Source organism: Lolium perenne, chromosome 4 (assembly GCF_019359855.2).
Source record: "Lolium perenne isolate Kyuss_39 chromosome 4, Kyuss_2.0, whole genome shotgun sequence".
NCBI lineage: Eukaryota > Viridiplantae > Streptophyta > Magnoliopsida > Poales > Poaceae > Lolium > Lolium perenne.
The window spans coordinates 59,856,447-59,880,129 of record NC_067247.2 but is presented as its reverse complement, the minus strand read 5'-3'; the positions used below and the strand labels follow the sequence as shown (position 1 = coordinate 59,880,129).

The 23,683-nt window shown below is 45.9% G+C and overlaps 1 protein-coding gene across 1 annotated transcript; it reads left to right on the top strand.

Annotated features, from left to right (window-relative positions):
• Positions 1 to 6,055: 6,055 nt before the first annotated feature.
• On the top strand, positions 6,056 to 23,392 carry LOC127292680 (uncharacterized). The gene is made up of 3 exons (XM_051322124.2): positions 6,056 to 6,131; positions 20,938 to 22,999; positions 23,097 to 23,392. The coding sequence occupies exon 2, from the start codon at positions 20,945 to 20,947 to the stop codon at positions 22,994 to 22,996; it is 2,052 nt and encodes a 683-aa protein (XP_051178084.2). The 5' UTR covers positions 6,056 to 6,131; positions 20,938 to 20,944; the 3' UTR covers positions 22,997 to 22,999; positions 23,097 to 23,392.
• The last annotated feature ends 291 nt before the right edge of the window (positions 23,393 to 23,683 follow it).

The following is a 23,683-nucleotide window of genomic DNA, read 5'->3' as shown; positions in this document are numbered from 1 at the left end:
AAGCTTTCTACTAAGATTTATTGCTTTATGAGTTAACTCCTATGCAAGTCTTATTGATGCTTGTCTTGAAAGTACTATTCATGAAAAGTCTTTGCTATATGATTCAGTTGTTTATTCATTGTCTTTACCATTGCTTCAAATCACTTCATTCATCTCATATGCTTTACAATAGTATTGATCAAGATTATGATAGCATGTCACTTCAGAAATTATCCTTGTTATCGTTTACCTACTCGAGGGCGAGTAGGAACTAAGCTTGGGGATGCTTGATACGTCTCAAACGTATCTATAATTTCTTATGTTCCATGCTACTTTTATGATGATACTCACATGTTTTATACACACTTCATGTCATTATTATGCATTTTCCGGCACTAACCTATTGACAAGATGCCGAAGAGCCAGTTGCTGTTTCTCTGCTGTTTTTGGTTTCAGAAATCCTACAAAGGAAATATTCTCGGAATTGGACGAAATCAACGCCCAGGGTATTATTTTTCCACGGAGCTTCCAGAAGACCGAAGGGGATACGAAGTGGGGCGACGAGGCGCCGCCACCATAGGGCCGCGCGGCCAAAGAGGGTCCCGCGCCGCCCTATGGTGTGGGCCCCTCGTCAGCCCTCCGACTCTGCCCTTCCGCCTATTTATTCCCTCCATCGCGAAAACCCCTGTACCGAGAGCCACGATACGGAAAACCTTCCAGAGACGCCGCCGCCGCCAATCCCATCTCGGTGGATTCAGGAGATCGCCTCCGGCACCCTGCCGGAGAGGGGAATCATCTCCCGGAGGACTCTTCATCACCATGATCGCCTCCGGATTGATGTGTGAGTAGTTCACCCCTGGACTGTGGGTCCATAGCAGTAGCTAGATGGTTGTCTTCTCCTCATTGTGCTATCATGTTAGATCTTGTGAGCTTCCTATCATGATCAAGATCATCTATTTGTAATGCTACATGTTGTGTTTGTTGGGATCCGATGAATATGGAATACTATGTCAAGTTGATTATCAATCTATCATATGTGTTGTTTATGATCTTGCATGCTCTCCGTTGCTAGTAGAGGCTCTGGCCAAGTTGATACTTGTAAATCCAAGAGGGAGTATTTATGCTCGATAGTGGGTTCATGCCTCCATTAAATCTGGGACAGTGACAGAAAGTTCTAAGGTTGTGGATGTGATGTTGCCACTAGGGATAAAACATCGATGCTTTGTCTAAGGATATTTGTGTTGATTACATTACGCACCATACTTAATGCAATTGTCTGTTGTTTGCAACTTAATACTGGAAGGGGTGCGGATGCTAACCCGAAGGTGGACTTTTTACGCATAGACGCATGCTGGATAGCGGTCTATGTACTTTGTCGTAATGCCCTTTTTTAATCTCACTCTACTCATCATGATATGTATGTGCATTGTTATGCCCTCTTTATTTGTCAATTGCCCAACTGTAATTTGTTCACCCAACATGCTATTTATCTTATTGGAGGGACACCACTAGTGAACTGTGGACCCCGGTCCATTCTTTTACATCTGAATACAATCTACTACAAACATCGTTCTTTACTGTTCTTCGCATACAAACATCATTTTCCACACCATATATTTAATCCTTTGTTTACAGCAAGCCGGTGAGATTGACAACCTCACTGTTAAGTTGGGGCAAAGTATTTGGATTGTGTTGTGCAGATTCCACGTTGGCGCCGGAATCCCTGGTGTTGCGCCGCACTACACTCCGTCACCAACAACCTTCACGTGCTCCTTGACTCCTACTGGTTCGATAAACCTTGGTTTCTTACTGAGGGAAATTTGCTGCTGTACGCGTCACACCTTCCACTTGGGGTTCCCAACGGGCGTGTGCTTTACGCGTCAACAAGGACCAATATAAGCAGATATTTGGATGTGATGTTGGACAACTCCCTTTAGATACTTGGGTATTCCAATCCACTACAAAAGACTCAGGAACTCGGATTGGTATCCGGTAGAAACACGGTTTGAGGGTAAATTAGGATGCTGGAAAGGAAAGTTACTATCCTATGGTGGTAGGTTAGTTCTTATTAATTCAGTATTAACTAGCTTACCGATGTTTATGTTGTCTTTCCTGCAAATACCTATTGGGGTAAGGAAACGTTTGGACTTATATAGATCTAGGTTCTTTTGGCAGTCCGACGAAGACAAAAGAAAATACCGGCTTACAAAATAGAACATTATTTGCCGACCCAAAGATCAAGGGGGCTTAGGAATCGAGGTTCTCAAAATTATAAACAGATGTTTATTGAGTAAATGGCTCTTTAAACTTCTTAATGAAAATGGGGTGTGGCAAGAATTGCTACATAATAAATACCTAAGATAGAAGATGTTATCGGAGGTGCAAGTCAGACCTACTGATTCCCCTTTTTGGATAGGATTGATGGAGATCAAACATGATTTTTTTCTAGGGGATTTTTCAAAGTGGGTAATGGTGTAAATACTCGCTTTTGGGAAGATACCTGGTTAGGAAATACTCCTTTGGCTCAGAAGTATCCGTCCTTGTATAATATTGTACATCATAAAAACGTCACAGTCGTGCATGTATTAGCCCAAACACCTTTGAATGTTACATTTCGGAGGGTATTGAGTGGTAACAAATGGACATCATGGTTACAATTATGTTGGAAACTAATGATGGTAAATTTGAATGAAGAGGACGATCATTTTGTTTGGAAGTTGACATCTAATGGTTTGTTTACAGTAAAGTCGATGTATTAGGATCTTATGGGTGATCATACCCCTTTTTTGAGAAAATATCTCTAGAAGGTTAAAATTCCTCTTAAGATTAAGATTTTCATGTGGTTTTTGAGTAACAAGGTCTTGTTAACTAAGGACAACCTAGCTAAATGGCATTGGAATGGGTGTACAAAATGTGTTTTCTGTGGGGAACAGGAGACCAGTCAGCACCTTTTTATTGACTGCCCCTTAGCTAAGCTTTTACGGCGTATGGTTAATTTCACTTATGATCTTCCACCTCCCACCAATATTACTAATATGTTTGGTAATTGGTTAAATGGAGTCGGTAGACAATCTAAGGCTTTTATCCGTATTGGGGTTTCTGCTTTATGTTGGTCTATTTGGAGGGTCAGAAATGATATAATTTTTAACATAAAAGTCTCCTTTTATTTTTATTTTTTGCAGGTTATCCATATGGTCTCCCATTGGGTCCAGCTGTGGGCTCTCCTCTCACCGGATAGTGGGCCAGATGCCATGGCTTCTGGATGCACACGTCTCCTGATGGTCGCTCAGGATATCTTGTGCCAGACTGGTTGGCGACATACTAGAAGGCTATGTTGAGATGTAGTCATAGTATGTCTTGTTTTCGATGGTTGATTTTTGTATCAATCCTCGGTGATGCGTGAGTTGTAAGCGATATTACTACTTTGAAACTTTTTATAGTAAATGGCCGTGTGCATCACCATGATGCAGAAGCCGAGACATACCCCCATTTCGAAAAAAACAGGTGGGTACAGATTGCCCGAGAACCCGGTCCACTCCATGGAAGCAATATGTATCGTCAAAGGTGTAGCTGGGCCCCAGGCAACACGGGCCATGGCCTGGGGCGTGGGAAACCTACTTGCATTATGTACTAGAGTTTGGCCTGGGGCGCAGCCCAGCCCAGCCAAATTAGGCATGCCCTTACGCTCGATTTGCCGGTTGCCCAAGACCCAGCAGAGAGGGAAAACCTATACACCGACCAGGTCGGTGGCTTCCGGCCATCGCACACCCCTGGTCGGGTATGGGCCAGGCCCAGTTCGCTGTCTTTTTTCGGTTTTCTATTTCTTTTTTCGTTTTTTATTTTTTTCCTTTTTCTTTTCTATTTTCTTTTCCTATTTTGTTTTTCTTTCTTCTTTTTTGTTCGAATCTGAAAAAATTCAAATTTAAAAAATGTTCAAAGTCAAAAGTGTGCAAATTAAAAAATGTTCAAATACGAAAATTGTTCAATTTCGGAAATCGTTCAATTTTAAAATTTATTCAAATTTGAAAAATCGTTCAATTTTTGTAATTTGTTCAAATTCGAAAATTGTTCAATTCAAAATTTGTTTAATTTTGAAAACGGTTGAGATTTAAAACAGAGAAAAAATGAGAAAGTAAAAAATAAAAACAATTTGGACCGGCCCAACATACCTGGCATGTGTGTGGTGGTCCGTCCACACCAGCGAATCGTGGGCCGGCCCAACAACGATCTGGGGGGTGGTCGGTGGCTGTTATACACCGACCAGGTCGGTGTAAAGCAATTCCCCAGCAGAGACGGCAGGTCCCCTTAAAAAAAGCAGAGACGGCAGGACGCAGCGACGCATCGTTGCCACCGCTGGCTCGTCCAGATCCAGCGCCGCCCTCCGCCCACTCGTCCAGCGCCGCCCGCCGCCCTCCGGAAGTCCGGCCTCCCGATGCCTCGACGCGCTCTATCGATTCTTGACCGACTGCATGAGGCTAGCTGGCTAAGTATTCCCATTTCACTCTTTGTGTTGCTCTGCGCCTCTGCCCCATTTCAAATCTTTATTTCATCTTACAATTACATTGTTCAGATTTCCCCTTTAGGTGCTCTGCCCCTCTGACCTGAGGTGTCTTAGTTAATTTTGCTTCGATCTATGTTTTACAGGAGAACAAGATGAACAAACATGTATTATACCTCGTCCTAGACGTTAAGTTTCATATTTTGCATCCATTATGAACTATTTCACTTATGTTTATGTACCGATTATCATTTTGAATTTTTTATTTCAACGTTTAGCTTCTTCTACTATTCAAGATGTCGTTATAGGAGGCTCAAGACAACTAGATCTTTGATTAAGTATCATTTTTTGTTTCACATGTATGCTATATATTGTCTTTTGTGACATCTTACGTTTTTAGTTGAAACACCAATGGTAAAGTGTTTAAATTCGCAATTTATCCAAGTAAGCTTATATCCTGCTATGCCTTAAAACTAGGTAAATTTTATTGAAATTTTTTTGACCCTTGGTTTTTGGCCCGGGGCGTCAACAATTCCTGGCTACGCCTCTGTGTATCGTTAGCACTCAGGGAGAAATGGTGGCACTGTGGACTGCATAGTGCAGGGAATACAAGCACTGCCACCAATCAGAGAAAACGAGTGCATTTGTACTCGAGATCAGATGTGCAGTATCCTTACGTGATCTGATATTCCGCCTATACTCTTTCTTTAACCTTCAAATTGGCAAGGTATCGATTCTTAGCCTTCATCATAGGAGGCAGTGGATCGACGAGGTTTACGCCGCCCTATAATAGCGACAAGGTTCACTCTCTCCGTGTTTCATTACCCTTTAAAAGACATCATGAAAATGATCAAACCATCACGGGCTTGTGGCCGACTCTTCAGAAAAAGCTCTTTAAACAAAGCAGAAATGCTTATTATCTCCAATTTAACGCACGAATCATCCTTGGACAAAGCAAAGCATCACTATTCGTTTTGCAAAGATGTAAGGGCATCTCCAGCGGGGCATATTTATGTCTGTTTGCGTCGAGCACGGACACAAAAAAAACGTTCGCATGTCCGTATGCGTCTGCTCTTTCTCCAGCGGCAGAGACGCATTTATTTGACCGCATGCGTGATTAGAGAGGAGAGAGAGGGAAAGATTCTTTTTATGTGGCTAGGAGCGCATACGTGATTAAAGGAGTAGAGAGAGGGCTGCATGCAGCCCAACCGGACACAAACGGACGTGCAGACGCGTCCGCACAGACGCATTACTGGCACATATTTGGTCCACGTTTGCGTCAGGATGGACGCTGCGAACGTCCTACGTCTAGTCGCTGGAGCGCATTTTTTGTCCGCGCAGACGCAAACGGACGAAAAACGTCTGTTGCGTCGCCCCGTTGGAGATGCTCTAAGCAAAGTTTCATGCATGGTTCCGTCTGCTCCATGCATGCTTTTGCACATGATCCAGCTATCATGCATGGAGACAACAAGCAACGAATATTTTATGGACAAATGTGTACCATCTGATTGCCACGTCACCAAAGGAAAACCGTATATATGAGGCTTGTATTCGCGTTTCTTCATGCCGCCACCTCAAACTTCAAATCTGCTGCTCCTGAAGCTGCTGTCGAGGGGCCGTCGTACGGACATCTCCCCCACAAGATTATATCCAGGTTAGCTCTTCTTATGAGGCTCTCACCAATTATATGAGGATTGCACGTTAAGTTATCTTGGAAGCGATTTAGTTGGTAACATTATTCAGTACTTCTCAAAGTTAAGCATGTTAGCGTCTCAAATCTTCTACATTACGAATGATGCTGGCCCCAGTGGAGTTTCAAAACTGAATCTGCACACAAACATCACATCTGGTCCATGGCGTGCTGTGGTTAAGCGACAGAATGTGGATTATACAGCCAAAATTTTGGCAAAAAAAAAAATTGGATGGTGATTGGTTGGTTGCCAGTAAGATTTAGGCAATGTTTTTGCCATGCCAATCTACGGGCATGTCAAATTTTTGGAAGCCAAAATTTTCTAGCTTGCTCATAATTAATTTTGGGTAGAAAGTTTTTTTAGGGCATGTAGTGACCTTGATTGCAGAATTTCTGCTCCCGGCAAAAGGTGCTCAAAGTATATATCTTTTTAATGAAATTAGCTTTTTAAACTTCAATAAAACGTTAAATATTTATGTTTTTATTATTTGCTACTCCACCACCAAACACTGGGACGCGGTTTTCTTTTTCCTCTTTGTCTTCTCCCGGCCATCATGTGGCGGCTACCTGAGGTGGTGTGGCAAGTTTAGAGCAACTCTAACAGAGACCAAAAAACCGTCCGGAACCGTATTTTTTCGGTGAGTTTACGGGTTCAGGCCAAAAGTGGAGAACATAGCCTGAACACGAGGCCTGTCCCGCAAACTCAGTTCGGGGGCCTGAGAAACACGCCGGTCGCCCCATATTTATATAGGCCGCGGAGGGGAGTTGGATTCCAAAACCCTACACCCCGCCGCCGCTCCGCCGCGAAAAGGCTCGTCCACCGGCGAGCAATTCCTTCTCCATCTTCGCCTTAGCCGCTCCGCCGCGACCATCCCTCCCTTCGCAATGGCGCGCGCATGACGGGCCGATTTTTCGGTTCGTGTTTATACAGGCACTACTAGAGATGCTCTTACGTAGGGCACATAGTGACCTTGATAGCAGAATTTCTGCTCCGTTCGAAAGGTTCTCAAAGCATATTTAAAATTGAAATTATCTTTTAAAAATTTCATAAGAAGATCAATATTTGTGCATGTAGTTTTGATTATATGTTACTCCACCACTAAACAATGGGACTCAGTTTTTCTTCTCCAGTCCCACCCCCTCCCTGCCCCGCCCTTTGTTCAGACAACTCTCCCAGGCTTTCTCCAACTCCAACAACCTCCACAGGCCATGGTCGCCATAGGCCATTGCACATGCAGGTTTGATGCAGAAGAGCCGGTGGCTTGGACAGGCAGCATGTGGCGGCTGGCCTAGGTGGTGTGGGGCTCTATTGTGCGGAGCCACAGACTTCCTTGGATACATGCTAAAGCTTAATGAATTAGCGATTTTTATGTTTTTTTAGAACTGCCTACTTTATTCAAACAAGAATATTGTCTGCAATACAAAAACCATCGGGTGGATTGCCATATCAAACATGAGGCTTGCTCCAGTACAACCCCCTCCCCAAACTCAACAAAACCCAACCGGTATTATTTAGGCTCATATCCAAGCCTAGATCTAAAACTCGGTATTCCCACGTATAGGCATACAGTCGTCGCAAGACAGTCCGGCGGGCACCGCAAGACAGTCCGGCGACGCAAGACTGTCCGGCGTAAACTCTACAAGACAGTCCGGCGCCACAAGACAGTCCAACGCAAGCACCGCAAAACAGTCTGGTTAATCTCGTTCCCAACTCGATGGACAGTCCGGCCGAATTGCACCGGACTGTCCGGGGCGGACTATCCGGCCGTTCGTCGCGCCGTCACGCCGCCGTCTAGCCTGCACGCCGCCCCAACTATACCGGTACGGACCTACGAAACATTGCCGAGACTCCTGTCGTCCAGCTTCGCCTCACAGTGCCTCGTGGCTGCCCATCACCACCTTGTTGCTCCTCCCGCCCAACGGCCACGACCGCCACCGCGCTGACGAATCGCCACCAATAATCCACGTACATACATAAGTATGCGGTATACAATTTAGTTGGATCATACGGGTTTTGTACATGGCTACGTATACCCGTTTAATATTAAACGAAGGGGTATCAAGCGATCTCAGCCGTCCTTGTATTTATGTTTGCTTTGAGTTTAGGGGAGGGGGTTGTACCGGAGCAAATGCCATCAAACATAGCGGCCAACCTCCCTCGATGTAGACCCTCTCGCCAAATTATGCCTATTAGAATCCCGACTCTCATGTCGAAAAACAGCAACGTCGAAACCTGAAGGTGAAGCTTTAACCTCACGCACCACATTGCCATAGAGACCCATACTTCTGCCCTTTTTTTTCCGAGGTTGACGCGGGGGGGGGGGGGGGGGAATGTTCTTACAACAGATATGGGGAGATACACGGGGGGTACAGGAGAGAAGAAAACAATAAAATACAGAAAAAACAAACTAGAAAAGGGGACATAAAGGGGAGGGGGAGGTTAGCAACCGAAGCCAACCGAACCCCCCTGGAGGTCAGCTCCACAAAGGACAATCATTGCGACTTGCCATGGTGAGCGAAGGACGGCGACGAAGACCTGCAGAACCGAGACCAACCTCAGTCGAAGGGCGTCGAATAGCCGAGACTGGGGCGACGACACCGGTGTGCCGACCCCGTGGTCGAAGGGCGATGCAGAGACGAGACACACCACAAGCGCAAGCCAGAGAAATCCAAAACCCGACGTCACCTTGAGGACCTCACGCCGACCGCTAGCGAGCAACTCCGGAGAGAAACCACACCGCAAGCAGACTGAGGGAGCAGGCAGTGGAATTCGTGGAACCCATCAGAAGCACACAAAGAACCATCCCGGCACGGACGAAGGGCGTCGGATAGCCGAGTCCGTGCGGCGACACCGGTGTGCCGCCGGCGATGCCAAAGGCGGTCGCCGCCAAGACCAACACAGTCGAAAGGCGTCGGATAGCCGAGACTGGGGTGACGACACCGGTGTGCCGCCCCCGTGGTCGAGGGGGCACATGCCGAGGCAACCCCAGGACGTCTAGGCGGCTCGGAAGGGGCCACCATGACAACGGCCTAGGCCCGTAAATATACGAGCTGGCGGCCAGCGGGAAGACGAGAGGTAAGCACAGTCCCGAACGCGGCGAGGTGCATAGAGCCAAAAGGACGTCTCCAAGGAGGGGTATGGCGCCAGCGGCGTCATCGTCCACGAGCTTTCGCTCGGATGTGCACGTACAACCAGACATCAAGACAGGCTGACCTCCCCCGCCCAGCAGGAACCACGGCGAGGGGTGGACACGGGCCACCGGAGAAGGGGAGTGGTCAAACTGCAGGGAGCCCCCACCCCGGACGGAAGGGCAGCGGCAAGTAGAGGGGCAGCACCCAGAGGCCCGTCGCAGGGGCGCAGCGCCGGCCGCGCACGACGGCGAGCCACACACCGGGGGCCGGGATCAACGGCCGGACACCCAAGGCAGAGACTCGGAAGGCAGCCGGACCACGCAGCAGCCGGCATGACGACGCCGGGAGCCGAGGTGGAGAACGTCGGGACGGCTTGACGACGCCAGGGAGCAGCAGGGGGGCCAGCAATTGATCCCGATGGGGCGCCGAGGCCTGGCGCGACGGCAGGGCGGGTCGGACCGCGCACCCACGGGATCAAGGCGGAGGAGAGAGCAGCGGCGCCTTTTGCGTGCGGGCTTGGGGGCGGAGTGACGGCCACGGCGGATCTCGACGGGGGCGGCGTCGATTGGCACAAGGGCCAAGGCGAGGAGGCGCGCAGCATGCAGCAGTTGGCCCCAGGCGGAGAGCGGCCGTTGCGCGCACGCGAAGATCCCGGCGGCCGTCGACGCCTGGCGCGACGGCCACAGGCGCTGTGCCTGGAGCGCCAAGGAGCCCGATTTGAGGTGTTTCTTGGGGTTGGGGGTTTGGATTTTGGGAGGAGGTGGCCTCCCGCTGCCGCCGTCCGCCGCTGGGCGGCTTCCTCCGACGGCAGCGGGGGTGGAGGGTGGGGTGTTGCGGCGGCGGTGCCATACTTCTGCCCTGAAGAGCACGCATGACTCAAGACAGTCGGAGCCAATGGTAAGACGTCGAAGTCCCATGTCTTCCTCCAGGGACAACGCTTCACCACATGCTATTGCCTCCAAACAATTAGGATCAGTGATTCCCAGGACGACCACCGACGAGGCGCCCAGGTAGTTGCCAGCTTCATCTCTCATAACCACTGCACAGGCGCCACAATCCTAGCTCTTCGAGACCGATGTGTCCACATTTACTTTCGCACATCCGTCGAGCGGCTTGAGCCAGCGCGCCGCCCTAGAGCATGGTTTAAGGGGCTTGCCATTGCCGCCCTTTGGCAGAAGAGATAAGTCTGACACGAAGGTACCAATGAACAAGTGTGTGGAGAGGGGACTTTGGAAAACCTCCTCGTGACTGGCCTTCCACCGGGCGTGCCATATAGTCCAAATATTTAGCACAACCAGAGTAAATTCATCCGCCTTCACTATGTCCATAAAATGGAACAACCATAGCCGAGTCGGCGACTTGTTCATCCGCAAGAGCCCACACACACCTGTCCATCGGGTAGCTAATCAAAGAGTGTCTCCATGAGTCCTCGGCTCCGCAGATTTTACAAGTGTTGTGATCATACATCTTCCTATGAGCAAGAAGGTCCCGGGTTGGAAGCAGCTGTTGAGCCAAGCGCTAGAGGAACACTGATGGCTCCCAAGTGTAGAAGATCAACTGTAGTACTTTTCAATAAGAAAGGTTGTCGAACCCATAAGTATTTGAAGGTATTGGTTAGCGAAATTAAAAAGTAAACAATAAAAAAGATGCAATAGTTTTGGTGTTTTGAGTCTATAGTTTGCGATAAAATAAATTGTTGAAAGTAAATAACAATAAGTGAATGCTCCCAATGAGATAAATACTAATCCTCTATGCAGCAAAAGAACAAGCTCAAGTGCGTGTGAACTTATATGTGATAACTGTTCCCGAGGGCGGCGTGAATTTACTAGCATTTAGATTTCTACACTACATGGTAAATATCTTATCAAGTTTTATTCTTTTAGGTGCAGAGCCTAAATTAGGTGCAACCATTAATATAAGAAAATACACCCCTTCTGCTGGGTCCTAGAGCCATTCTCATGAGCAAGTATAGAAATCATTAAGACATAAATGTTCCACCATAACAATTAGTTCATTGGTTCTTTACATAAACCCCTCTAATGCAACTCAAAGTATTGGAAAACGGTTTATGTCAGTTCGTCCCTTTCACCCCTCATCAGTACATTAAAGTGCAGCCATATAAGCCCATATAGGAAAACTAATATGCAGTCGACGTTCACATAAAACCATTATAGAACAACATAAAAGATAATTTTTGACCAAATACTCATTGCACATCATATAGAATCGGAGCCATGTCATCCTATACCCTCAGGAACATGGGAATCTACTCACAAGTGCTAAACATGGTGTGGATTAGAGGCATATGTATTACAACACAATCTGAAAATATAATCTCTCCACCCAATAAAGACAAGATGCCAATCAAAAGCATGCAAATAGCACTTACAACAATATCCGGGGTTCAATCAATCACAAACTATGACGGGCATGAATTGATCTTGAAGATGGTGATGATGGTGCTGATGGAGATGTTGATGTAGAAGCCTTCCCCTACGCCAAGGATGAGTGGTGATGACGATGGTGTCGATTTCCTTTTCACCGGAGGCTCCTATGCGGCAGAATCTGCCCTCTCCCAGAGTACGAGAGGACTTTCATCTCTGTTGTCGCCTCTATAAATTTCGAGAAAAATATGGCGTAGTTTTCTAGCGAGACGGAGTCGTCTGTAAAAAGGGGGAGCCCAAGCGACACTCGAGGCCCACAGGGGCTTGGGTGGCGCGCCCAGCAAGATAGGACGTGCCACCTGGCCTCGCTTGGACCTCGTGGATTCCTTAGCGTGATTCCTTGGTCTACGGTCCCTCTCTCTGTGAAAAACTGATCAGGTATTTTTCTTTCAATTTTAGGTGTCCAAAAGGTCCCTGAAAAATAAAATATTAAAAAGAAGATTTTCTACCTCCCATAAATTAAATATCAATGAAAGAGACTTTGTAGGAAAGTCCCGTAAATCAACTAAAGATGCATAAATAATGATGGATCATGGCAAATATTATTTAAAACTAATCATATGAGTCACTATACTGATGATGTAAAATGCACGTATCAAACACACGAACATTGGAGGGCACCTGCGCCTTCCAAAGCTTGGTCCAGTCCTTCTCCTTGTTCCCTGAGGAACTAGCATTGCCCTCAAGTCTGCCTTCGTTCTTCTTTTCGGTTCAAACAAACAAACGATATGCCGATCGGACAATAAATATTCCGTACTTTTTGTAATGACACGTCCAGAAGACCAGTTGTGGGTCCAGAGATGAGTTTCTCGGCCGTCACCAATACCAATACGTCTAATTAATCACTCCTTGTTTTAGCATATTCTTCACTTCAACAAGAGATTCTGAAACCTGCGACGGGTGAATTCCTAGCCGGGATTTCGGGAAATCAACCTCCGGGGAGTATACTAAAGGCAAATTTCTTGCTCTAAGTACATCCATGTCTTGGAGAATACGTGAGGCCTGGCGCTATAGGAGTGCCAGATTAAATAGTTCAATGTCTCGAAACCTAAATCCATCGTCAAATTTAGGCCTAGTCATTTCCTCCCAAGAGACCCAAGCAATTTTCCTCTTCCCCTCTTTGCTATCCCACCAAAAACTTCTCATTTGCGCCTGAATTTGTTTGCATACACCATGCAGTAGCTTAAAGCGGGACATCAAGTACGTAGGGATCGCCTGACCAACTGACTCCAGTAAGATTTATTTTCCGTCCACCGAAAGCATCTGCTCCGTCCTCCTTCGATCCTCTTCCAGATCCTATCCTTAGATATTTGAAGGATCTTCCTCTCTATTTGCCAACATCAGAGGGTGTACCCTAGTACACTTCATTCAGAGATTCTACTTGGACATTAACGATCATTTTTATTTTTATCTTCTGCCCCTCCGTAGCAGGACAACCCTTACTGAAAAATATAGACGATTTATCCAGATTTATCCGCTAACCTGAGGCACGGCAGTAGGACTCCACAAGGCCAGACTAATCTTGTGCCCCTACTTACAGGCTTTGATAAACAACATGTGGTCATCGGCCAAGAGCAAGTGGTTTACTGTCGGGGCAGTGGACACCACCTGAATTCTGTTGATGGTCGATGACTGAGAGGAGTATTTTAGGAGGCACGAGAGGACCTTTTCTTCAATAAAAACATCTAAAGGGAGATAGGATCTCTAAAACGAATGCCCCAAGATGGGTGAAATTCTTCCAAAGGTGTACCATTAAAGAAAACTAAGAAAGAAACAGTAAAGACCATATGCATCACCATCTCTACCCACTTACTATGAAATCCTAGCTTTGTCATAATTGCCCGGAGATAATTCCATTCCACTATGTCGTATGCTTTCCGCATATCTAGCTTCAAAGCACAATGGAGATTTTTGTTTGCTTTATTCCGCTTCATGAAATGGAGACATTCATAAGCAGCAATAACATTATCAATAACTAACCTACCATGGACAAAGGCAGACTGATCTTCTGAGATCACTTCCGACAAAACCACCTTTCAGACATTTTGCCAAAACTGTGGATGAGATCTTATATATAGATTACAATTACACAGAGTGATTGGCCTAAATTGACCCAGCTCAACTAGAGAAGGTACCTTTGGAATGAGAACAATGAACATCTTATTGAGAATCGTCGGATCATCCTCCCCAGCATGGACACGCAGAACTACACTACTCACCTCTACACCACACACATCCCAATAATTCTAGAAGAAATGGGCATGGAATCCATCGGGCCACAGCTCCTTGATGGCGCATGAAGCACACGTCCGTTGAAAACCCCAAGAGGAAGGTGTGATGCGTACAGCAGCAAGTTTTCCCTCAGTAAGAAACCAAGGTTATCGAACCAGTAGGAGATGAAGGCCACGTGAAGGTTGTTGGTGAAGGAGTGTAGTGCGGCGCAACACCAGGGATTCCGGCGCCAATGTGGAACCTGCACAACACAATCAAAATACTTTGCCCCAACTTAACAGTGAGGTTGTCAATCTCACCGGCTTGCTGTAAACAAAGGATTAAACGTATGCTGTGGAAAATGATGTTTGCTTGCAAAGAACAACAGAGAACAATGATTGCAGTAGGTTGTATTTCAGATGTAAAAGAATGGACCGGGGTCCACAGTTCACTAGCGGTGTCTCTCCAATAAGATAAATAACATGTTGGGTGAACAAATTACAGTTGGGCAATTGACAAATAGAGAGGGTATAACAATGCACATACATATCATGATGACTACTATGAGATTTACTTAGGGTATTACGACAAAGAACATAGACTGCTATCCAGCATGCATCTATGCCTAAAAAGTCCACCTTCGGGTTAGCATCCGCATCCCTTCCAGTATTAAGTTGCAAACAACAGACAATTGCATTAAGTACTCTGCGTAATGTAAACAATACAAATATCCTTAGACAAAGCATTGATGTTTTATCCCTAGTGGCAACAGCACATCCACAACCTTAGAACTTTCTGTCACTGTCCCAGATTCAATGGAGGCATGAACCCACTATCGAGCATAAATACTCCCTCTTGGAGTCACAAGTATCAACTTGGCCAGAGTCTCTACTAGCAACGGAGAGCATGCAAGATCATAAACAACACATATATGATAGATCGATAATCAACTTGACATAGTATTCCATATTCATCGGATCCCAACAAATACAACATGTAGCATTACAAATAGATGATCTTGATTATGATAGGCAACTCACAAGATCTAAACATGATAGCACAAGAGGAGAAGACAACCATCTAGCTACTGCTATGGACCCATAGTCCAAGGATGAACTACTCACACATCAGTCCGGAGGCGGGTATGGTGATGTAGAGCCCTCCGGTGATGATTCCCCTCTCCGGCAGGGTGCCGGAGGCGATCTTCAGAACCCCCCGAGATGGGGTTGACGGCGGCGGCGTCTCAGTAACTTTTCTCGTATCGTGGATCTCGGTACTATGGTTTTCGCGACGGAAGGATTATATAGGCGAAGGGGCAGAGTCGGGGGACGCCCGAGGGGCCCACCCCATATGGTGGCGCGGCCAGGGGTGGGGCCACGCCCCCCTATGGTGTGGCCGCCTCGTGGCCCCTCTTCGTCTCCTCTTCGGTGTTTTGGAAGGCTCCGTGGAAAATAAGACCGTGGGCTTTTGTTTCGTCCAATTCCGAGAATATTTCCTGTGTAGGATTTCTGAAACTAAAAACAGCAGAAAACAGGAACTGGCGCTTCGGCATCTTGTTAATAGGTTAGTACCGGAAAATGCATCAAAATGATGTAAAGTGTATGTAAAACATGTGAGTATTATCATAAAACTAGCATGAAACATAAGAAATTATAGATACGTTTGAGTCGTATCACTCCTTAGTGGGCAACATTTGGAACAAGGCTACTTTAACCTCTCTTTGGAGAAAGGTGCAATGAAGTTGTTGTTCATGGCCGGATGATGTGACTTTGCATGGAACGGTGTAGAGAACTTTGGCCATACCTTATGTGCCCTATGAAGTGTATATCATGTTATAAATTGATTCATCTGAACACCCAGCTATGCTGGGTCCTCGACTACTTGCCCATCAGCCCGCTAATCTTATTCTTTCAGTTACGCCCGCTTGCAAGTTGATGGAAAAAAATTGTATTCCGGTCGCCCACTGAAAGCCACTGGACACGAGATCACTGTCTCCACATGATCTCCCCTCAATGCCTCAACTCTACAAGCCATTCAACTGTTTTAAGCTCATCATGAGATGGTCCTACTCGGGATGGCATCGCCTTCATTTTTTCCAGCTCTTTGTTGAGCTGTTTTATTTCCTTTCCCGCACTTTCAAAAGTGTTAGCCCCCATGCATACAAAGACACACTTTCAAAAGTTTCCTGTGTAAGTCGTGCTTGGAGGTACTCTTCTCTGTCACATGCCATACATTCTCCAGCATCGGTGAGAAATTCTCGGGGGTTTCCCACATGACATCGTAGCGGAACGGACGTTCACCTTTCCTTTTCCGTGTTTGCATGTGTACCTTAGACAAAATAATTGGGTTGTGGTCCAATGTAGCAGCTAAGAGATGGCGTAACTTTGCGCTTGGAAATCTTTCAGTCCATGACGAGAAGCAAGTGCATAATCTAGGATAACACGGGAGAAGGAACCTCCCATTACTTTCTTCTCAAATATCCAAGACATCCCCTCATAGCCTAAATCGATTAGGCCGCAAACATCTACCGTCTCATGAAAGCCTTCAATCTAAGCAAAGCTTCGTTCACTAACTCCCGTATGTTTAGCTCTCCTCATTAAAATCGCCCGATGCATAGCCAATGCAAGTGAACCAATCATTTAATGAACTTTAGCAGGTCCCATATTTTGTGGCGCTCACTTACACTAGCCTCGCCATACACTGCGGTTAAGCGCCATGGCATGTTCTCCCCTTCCCTTATAATTGCAACAAGATGATACTATGAATAAGGTAAAAATTCAACTTTTATTGCACTAGTCTAGAAAATCCCAAGATCGATGCTGCTACTGGAACTACTAACATCATAACCCCTACCATAACCTAGGGTACTCGCCAATCCTTCAACCCGACCCCTATGCAGTTGGGACTCCACAACACAGAGGGTCGTAGGGGCAAAAACGTTAACAAAATCACGAACTTCATTAACGGCCGCTTCCTTGCCCAATCCGCAGCTGTTACAGCTGAAGATACTCATTGGGATGGGTGGTCCTCCATCCCGAAGGCCACTGGTTGTTCTGTATTACTGATCTTCTTCAAGGAATTCACTTTCTTTGCCCTCCTTTTCTCTCGTGGTGGGATATATTGTGGTGGCGGTGGAGGGATTGCCGCATGTTCCTCAACTACGTTGTTCGAGGCTTCAAAAATCAGCTTCTTCTTAGCATTCTTTTCTTCCCAGCTTGGATGGAACTCAAGCAACATCACTGGATCTACCGGAGGCTTCACCGGACTTGATTCCAAAGATGCATCACCAGACATCCGCTTCCTTGTCTCTTGATCATGGTGCTTCCAGCCCCTTCCTCCACCTCCCGTCTCACGAGTCAGACCACCATGGCCTCCTGAAGTGATGCGAGTATCCTCTCTCAGATGTGGTAGCTATGGATTTTTTGAGTTTGTAACAGCTAGCATAAACGAGCCATACTCCACATCTACTCCCAAACACCATTGCCACGTTCTTTCATGACGTTCCCAATTAAGTTGCACACCTCACAAAATTTGGGAACCTTTTCATATGTGATCTAAAAATCAAGCTTTCTGTCTCTTCAGGATCAAGAGTGACGAACCTAGTCAAAGGCTTGAGAATATTGAGTTGCACTCTGACCTTGAAAAATGTTCTCTCATGTTAGGTCGCGACTCTACATTGCCCACCCTAGAGGACAATTCACCGATCAAATATGGCTTTCAAAATAATTTGGGGATCTTGTGAATACGAATACACGCATGCATTAGGTTCAATGGCACCCTTCGTGAAACCATCATACACGGATGGAACCAAGCCATAGTCTCAAAAGATCTAGGGACCTTCTTCCATCATTCTTGTCCGTCACCTAGGAAAGCCACCTGAAACAAGAAAAGGTTTTCCTCCAAAACCTTACAAGTGATCTCCTTTGCCGAAGCTCTAGCAAAATGCATCTTCGAGAAGAGCGACGTCATGATTAAGGGCTTGCTCGTAATCACTTTTCCCATAGCAAGCCACTTAACTTCACCCTTCATGTTTTCCATCTTCTCACCTCCAATCTTGACTCCCAATATCTCATCTCCTTTAGCTTTAGTTTTGGCAGCAGCCCTTCGATTTCCGAGACACCAGCCAAGCCCTACACCGATCCCATCTTGGAGGATTCCCCCATATTTGCTAGCCTCCGAAAACCAACGGCATTCCGCCACCCACCAAGGCTGGGCAGCCGGACGGAGCCGGCCACTTGAAGCAGCTCGGCAACAGCAATGAGATGCACGGAGACGGAGGTGGAACCGCGGAACCGGCTCGGCAACGTGAGATCTCCTGCACCATATTTTACAAACCCTAGCATGCTAGGTATGTGTCTAGGCTCCATCTGTCGGCTGGTTGACCGACGGGCCACATGGGCCTTTAGGAAGGCCCCTCCTGAGCTAGTGGACGTGGTTGCCTTTAGAATTTGTGGCCATGTCAACCTATGCAAGTGGGAAGGACCAAAGGAAAAGGTGTAGCATGGAGAGGCAGCTTAGAGGAGAGGCTGGCCGGCAGGAAGGTTGGGGAGGATCTCATGATGGTGTAGGGAAGATCAGCTGAAACGCACACAGTGGCTAGCATAGACGGTGGTGCAGTGTTCGGTAAGGAACTTCGATGGCATAGGCTAGGGCAGTGGCATGCATGATCCAAGGAAAGAGGCACGTAGGTGAGACAAAAAAATGGATCGCTATTTTGGCTGAATAGCCATATAGTTTTTTATTCTAGAGGCTAAAGGAGTGCCCTCCAGAATAGCCAAATATATATGGCTACTGCTAGCTCCTAGCAAGATATGTACTCCTCTAGACAAGTTGTTATTCAAAAACAAAAACAAAAAACCTTTCACAAAAAAACATAGGGAACGGATTGAAAAATATTAGATAAGATTTTCACATGTGTGTCCCTCTACAAGAGTATAAACGGGTCAAATTTGAGCCTATATTGGGAGGTGTTGCACTACATATTTTGTGGCAAATTTGAAAAATGCTTTCGAATATTTGAAAGGTTTCTAAAGTGCAAGCCTTTCAACTAATTTCCAGAAGTGCCAGAAACGCAGTTTTGAATATTCCTTTACATTATTTCATTGAGTTAGTTGAGGAACTTTTTAAAAGGGGATTTGCTGAGAACTAATAGTTCTCAGTCATCTCTACAGCCCTAAGATCATATGTGGAGATTCGTGCCCCTTATAATTTTAAATCATGAGCTGCTAACAGCTACGGGCCAGCGAAGCAAAACCGTATGGAAGTAAAAAAGGTGCCCCAGGCAAGATTTAAAACCGCGTTTCACTACAGGCATATGCACATATGTACCATCAAGATGTTGAGCAACTTGTGTTGAATAGGTTATAATGATCAAGTTTATTATGAATTTTCGTAGTTTAATATAAAAAACTCACATGATTTTTTTTATTTTATGCAAAACCGCATAGAGCAAAGATGATTTGTATTAACTTCACTACCTTGAACTTTTTTGTTTTATTAATTTTAGTAATAGTTATAAATACTTTATTTTCAGTCTACTAGAGTACTTTATTGATATCATGCATAAAGAGTATCCTCAATTTTTCCCATTTGTATGATTTTTATAGGTTTACGAATTTGTGGCAGATCTAGATTTAAGTTAGAGCTCGGAACCATTAGATTATCAGGTGATTTGTGATAGAGAGGGAGTTGCAAGTGGCGCTAAAATTGATTTTTTCCATTTGCAAGTGGTATCGCAACTGAAATTTCTCAGTTTCAAGTGGGGTTGTAAATAAAAAAAATAGTTGCATATGTGGCTACAACTAAGAGTTTTAGTTGCAAGTGTGATTTCCTAGTTGCAAGTAGGGGTGCAATTGAGATTTTCTAGTTGCAAGTGGCGCTATAATTGATCTTTTTAGTTCCAAGTGTTATGGCAACTAAAATTTCTCAGTTGTAAGTGGGGTTGGAACTGTGATTTTTTAGTTGCAAGTGTGGTTGCAATTTCTTAGTTGCAAGTGAGGTGAAGTTGAGATTTTGTAGTTGCAACTAAGATTTTTTTTCAGTTGCAAGTGGGGTTACAACTAAGATTTTTTTCAGTTGTAAGTGAGGTTGCAACTAAAAAATTTTAGTTACAGGTGGGGTCGCAACTATGATTTTCTAGTCGCAAGTATGGGTACAACGAAGACGTTTTAGTTGCAAGTGGGATTGCAATTGGATTTTTTCAGTTGCAAATGGGGTCACAACTATGATTTTCTAGTTACAAGTGTGGGTGCAATGAATTTTTTTAGTTGCAAGTGGGATTACAACAGTTCTGTTGCATGTGGGGTTACTGCTAAGATATTTTTCAGTTTCAAGTCAGGTCGCAACTGAGATTTTTTTCCCCGAGTGGCAAATGAGGTTGAAACTAAGTTTTGTTGCAAATCAGCTTGAAAATGAAAAGTGTGCTAATATTTATTTTGTGTGCTGATTCATTCTAGATTGAAGTTGCAAGTGGAGTTGCAATCTCTTACATATACTAATGTAACTTTTTGATTTTTTTGTAATTAATATTTTGTTATTGGGTACCATTTTAGACGTTATAGAAGAAAAAAAATGAAACTAGACTATAGGTCCAAACAACCAAGAACATCGCATGACGTGAGACATAAGGCACATAGGCCTTGCATGTAGTAGTAGGTGATATGCATTTGGCCATACGGAGGGAAGTACATGAGCGAGAGAAATATAAATCAACTAAAACAAAGTACTTAGAACAAAATCCGTTGATATCATTTGATTGAGCATGAACTTCATTGTCAATCGACTGAATTCTAGAGAAACCCTTCTAAAAGTTCATTTATTTGAGTTGGGTACGGATACACTTGTCAAGACATGTCTTGGGTTCGATATTATTTTGAGGCAATAATCATAGATTGCATGTGTACGTTTGATTAAAAGTTGCGTCCATATAGCCCCTGTAATCCAAACAAGGGATTAATGTCTTATTTTTCAATCCATTTGTGCAGAGAGATAATGGGTGGATTGGACACCGTAGTGGTGGTTTGGAAAGGATTTGGAATCCAAGTGGTGGTGCTCCTAAGCTTCACAATGCAGGCCATACTGGTCTTCTTGGCAGATGGTCGGCGATACATTAACAATAATTGGTTGAGGGTGATCATTTGGTCAGCTTATGTGCTGGCCGACCCGGCAGCAATATATGCCCTAGGCCACATGACCTTTGTGAGTAGGTTACCCGAGCACCATCTTATGGCGCTGTGGGTGCCGATGCTCCTGGTGCACCTTGGCGGGCAGGACAACATCACAGCCTACGCCATTGAGGACAACCGGCTGTGGCTGCGTCACCTGCAGAACTTTGGAGTACAAGTCGTAGCAGCCGCCTACGCGTTGCATGTGTCAACCGTTCTTGGCAGCCAGACCCCGCTCCAATGGGCATGCATCCTCATGTTTGTGGTCGGGGTTCTCAAGTACGGGGAGAGGATATTTGCGCTCATGCGCGCAAGTAACTGTGCAAGTAGCAACCTATCCGCCACCAGTTATGAGGAATTTGTCTTTAAGCACAACAATCAGCAGAGGCCAGCAGGTGGTGTTAATTCTGCCATGGGCTCCACGCCTACGCACGATAGGTTTGATTTTGTGCAGATAGCCAAGCTGCGATGGATAGCTTACACACTGTTGGATGTTCCCAAGCAAATGTTCGAGGGGCCAACACGCTATGTGAAGATCTACGATGCTCAGCAGTTGAAAGGAGAAGAGATGTTGAAGGTGGTGTGGATACAGCTCTCAATGATGTACGACCTCTTGTACACCAAGGCCGCGGTGGTGCATACAACGTGCGGCTGGTGCATCCGCCTCTTCTCGCTGCCAGCCACTCTAGTGGCACTGGCACTGGTGATGTTTCATTTGCATGCATCTTCCGGATCCGGTTACAACAGGGTAGATGTGGTTATCACATATGTTCTGCTAGGCGGCGCACTCGTCCTCGAGATCATCTCGGTGGTGAGGGCCATCGGCTCCAGCTGGACAGGAGCTCTCCTAGTGGAACGGAAATGGGTCCATCTTGCTGGTCGGCTTCTTCTTCTTGCAAAGCTCGTCACGTGCGCCCCTGGAAGTGGAATAGGCTACCGGACGGACCAAGGCTGGTTCACCGTGGCCTATAAGTGGGGCGGCTTGGGATCAATTGGGCAACATAATCTGTTTAAACTCTGCGCTCGCAGCAGGAAGAATACAAGCAGCATAATCGCAAGAAAGTTGGGACGGGACGACCAGTGGGACTCCATGTGGTACTCCTGGTCCATGGGCCTCACCAAAGATCTCATTGACGGAGTGGTGCTACTGGTCTCGCGGTCGAAAAGGCCCCATGAACGTGAGGTATACAACTCACGCGGCCGGAATGCCCTCTTGCGCAATCAGGATCTTCTGTGCAATCAGGATCTGTTATGGAGCGTGGAGCGGGAGCGGGAGCGGGAGCTGGAGCTGGACGAGAGCATTCTCGTGTGGCACATCGCCACCCATCTCTACCTCACTTGGCTCAGGCCTAGAGTAGACCTCTCCATGTTTCCAGATCTTGATCGCGCGGCGGCGCTGTCCAACTACCTCTTCTTTCTGCTGGCAGCGCGCCCGTATATGCTCCCTTACCCTGCTAGCCGCTATAGGTATGTGCATCTGTGCTACGATGTCATCTGCTCACCCGAGGATATACTCGGGTCCATACAGGACCAGGTGCGTGATTGGAACGGTCTGGAGATCGATTGTCGTCCGTCGTCTGATGAATCTCTAGACGCAGGATGTCGGCTTGCCGTACAGCTGCTCACCCTCAGCCTACCTCCAGAGACAGCTGATGTGAAAAGGCTTGTTCAAATGATCTGCGATGTGTGGGTGGAGATGCTGTGCTATACGGCCTACCGCTGCAACGAGAACTTCCATGCCAAACACCTCAATGACGGTGGTGAGCTCTTGACCGCCATTGCACTTTTCATGCTCTACTCCTCCAGTGGTTTTATTGAGAAAGATGACGCAGGCCGGGCGGCCGACACTCAAACCACAGACGAGAATAATGTTGTTTAATGTGTGAGTATTCTTGTTCATCTCATAAACTATGCCATTCCATACCAACATTAATTCTTATTACTGAATACTGATGCTCTGCTATTGTGTCAAATAACAGGTCCGTGTTGCCATGATTTTTTCAGCGCACGTGCACTTGTATCACCACGGAGCCGTGCATGTCGAATAAAAATTAGCAGCATCTGCTAATCCTTTTCTTCTTCTGCTTGCTAAGAACAAAGTCTCTTCACGCATTGAGTTGCGCTCCATGCAGAGGCCGCTGTTCTATGTTGTACCGAGTGAATTTCCTTTCCATGCATTTTCCAATGAGGATGTAAGACAAATACTCCCACCCTCTTACCGGGTCTAATCATATCAGATACTGTATGTCTGTATCAGATAACTACTATATATTAAAAAACCTTAACAAGTTTGATTTTTCACAGAATTTTTTTGAAACCTGCTAGAAATTAACATGGGGCTGACACGTATGCTGTTTGAATTGTTAAATTTTCGCTGGATTTTGTCTGTGGTGCACTCTAGCAATTTTAAGGATGTGTGTGGCTCGGACGGGTGAACTTACCTTCTGTTCTGCTAAATTTCCCGTTGCGTTTTGTTGGTCCCTAATCATGTGGCTCTTGCTATTTGTGGTGTCAGATTTTGTCGGAACCGCTTTGACGGTTTGATCTCTAGACTAGAAAATTCATG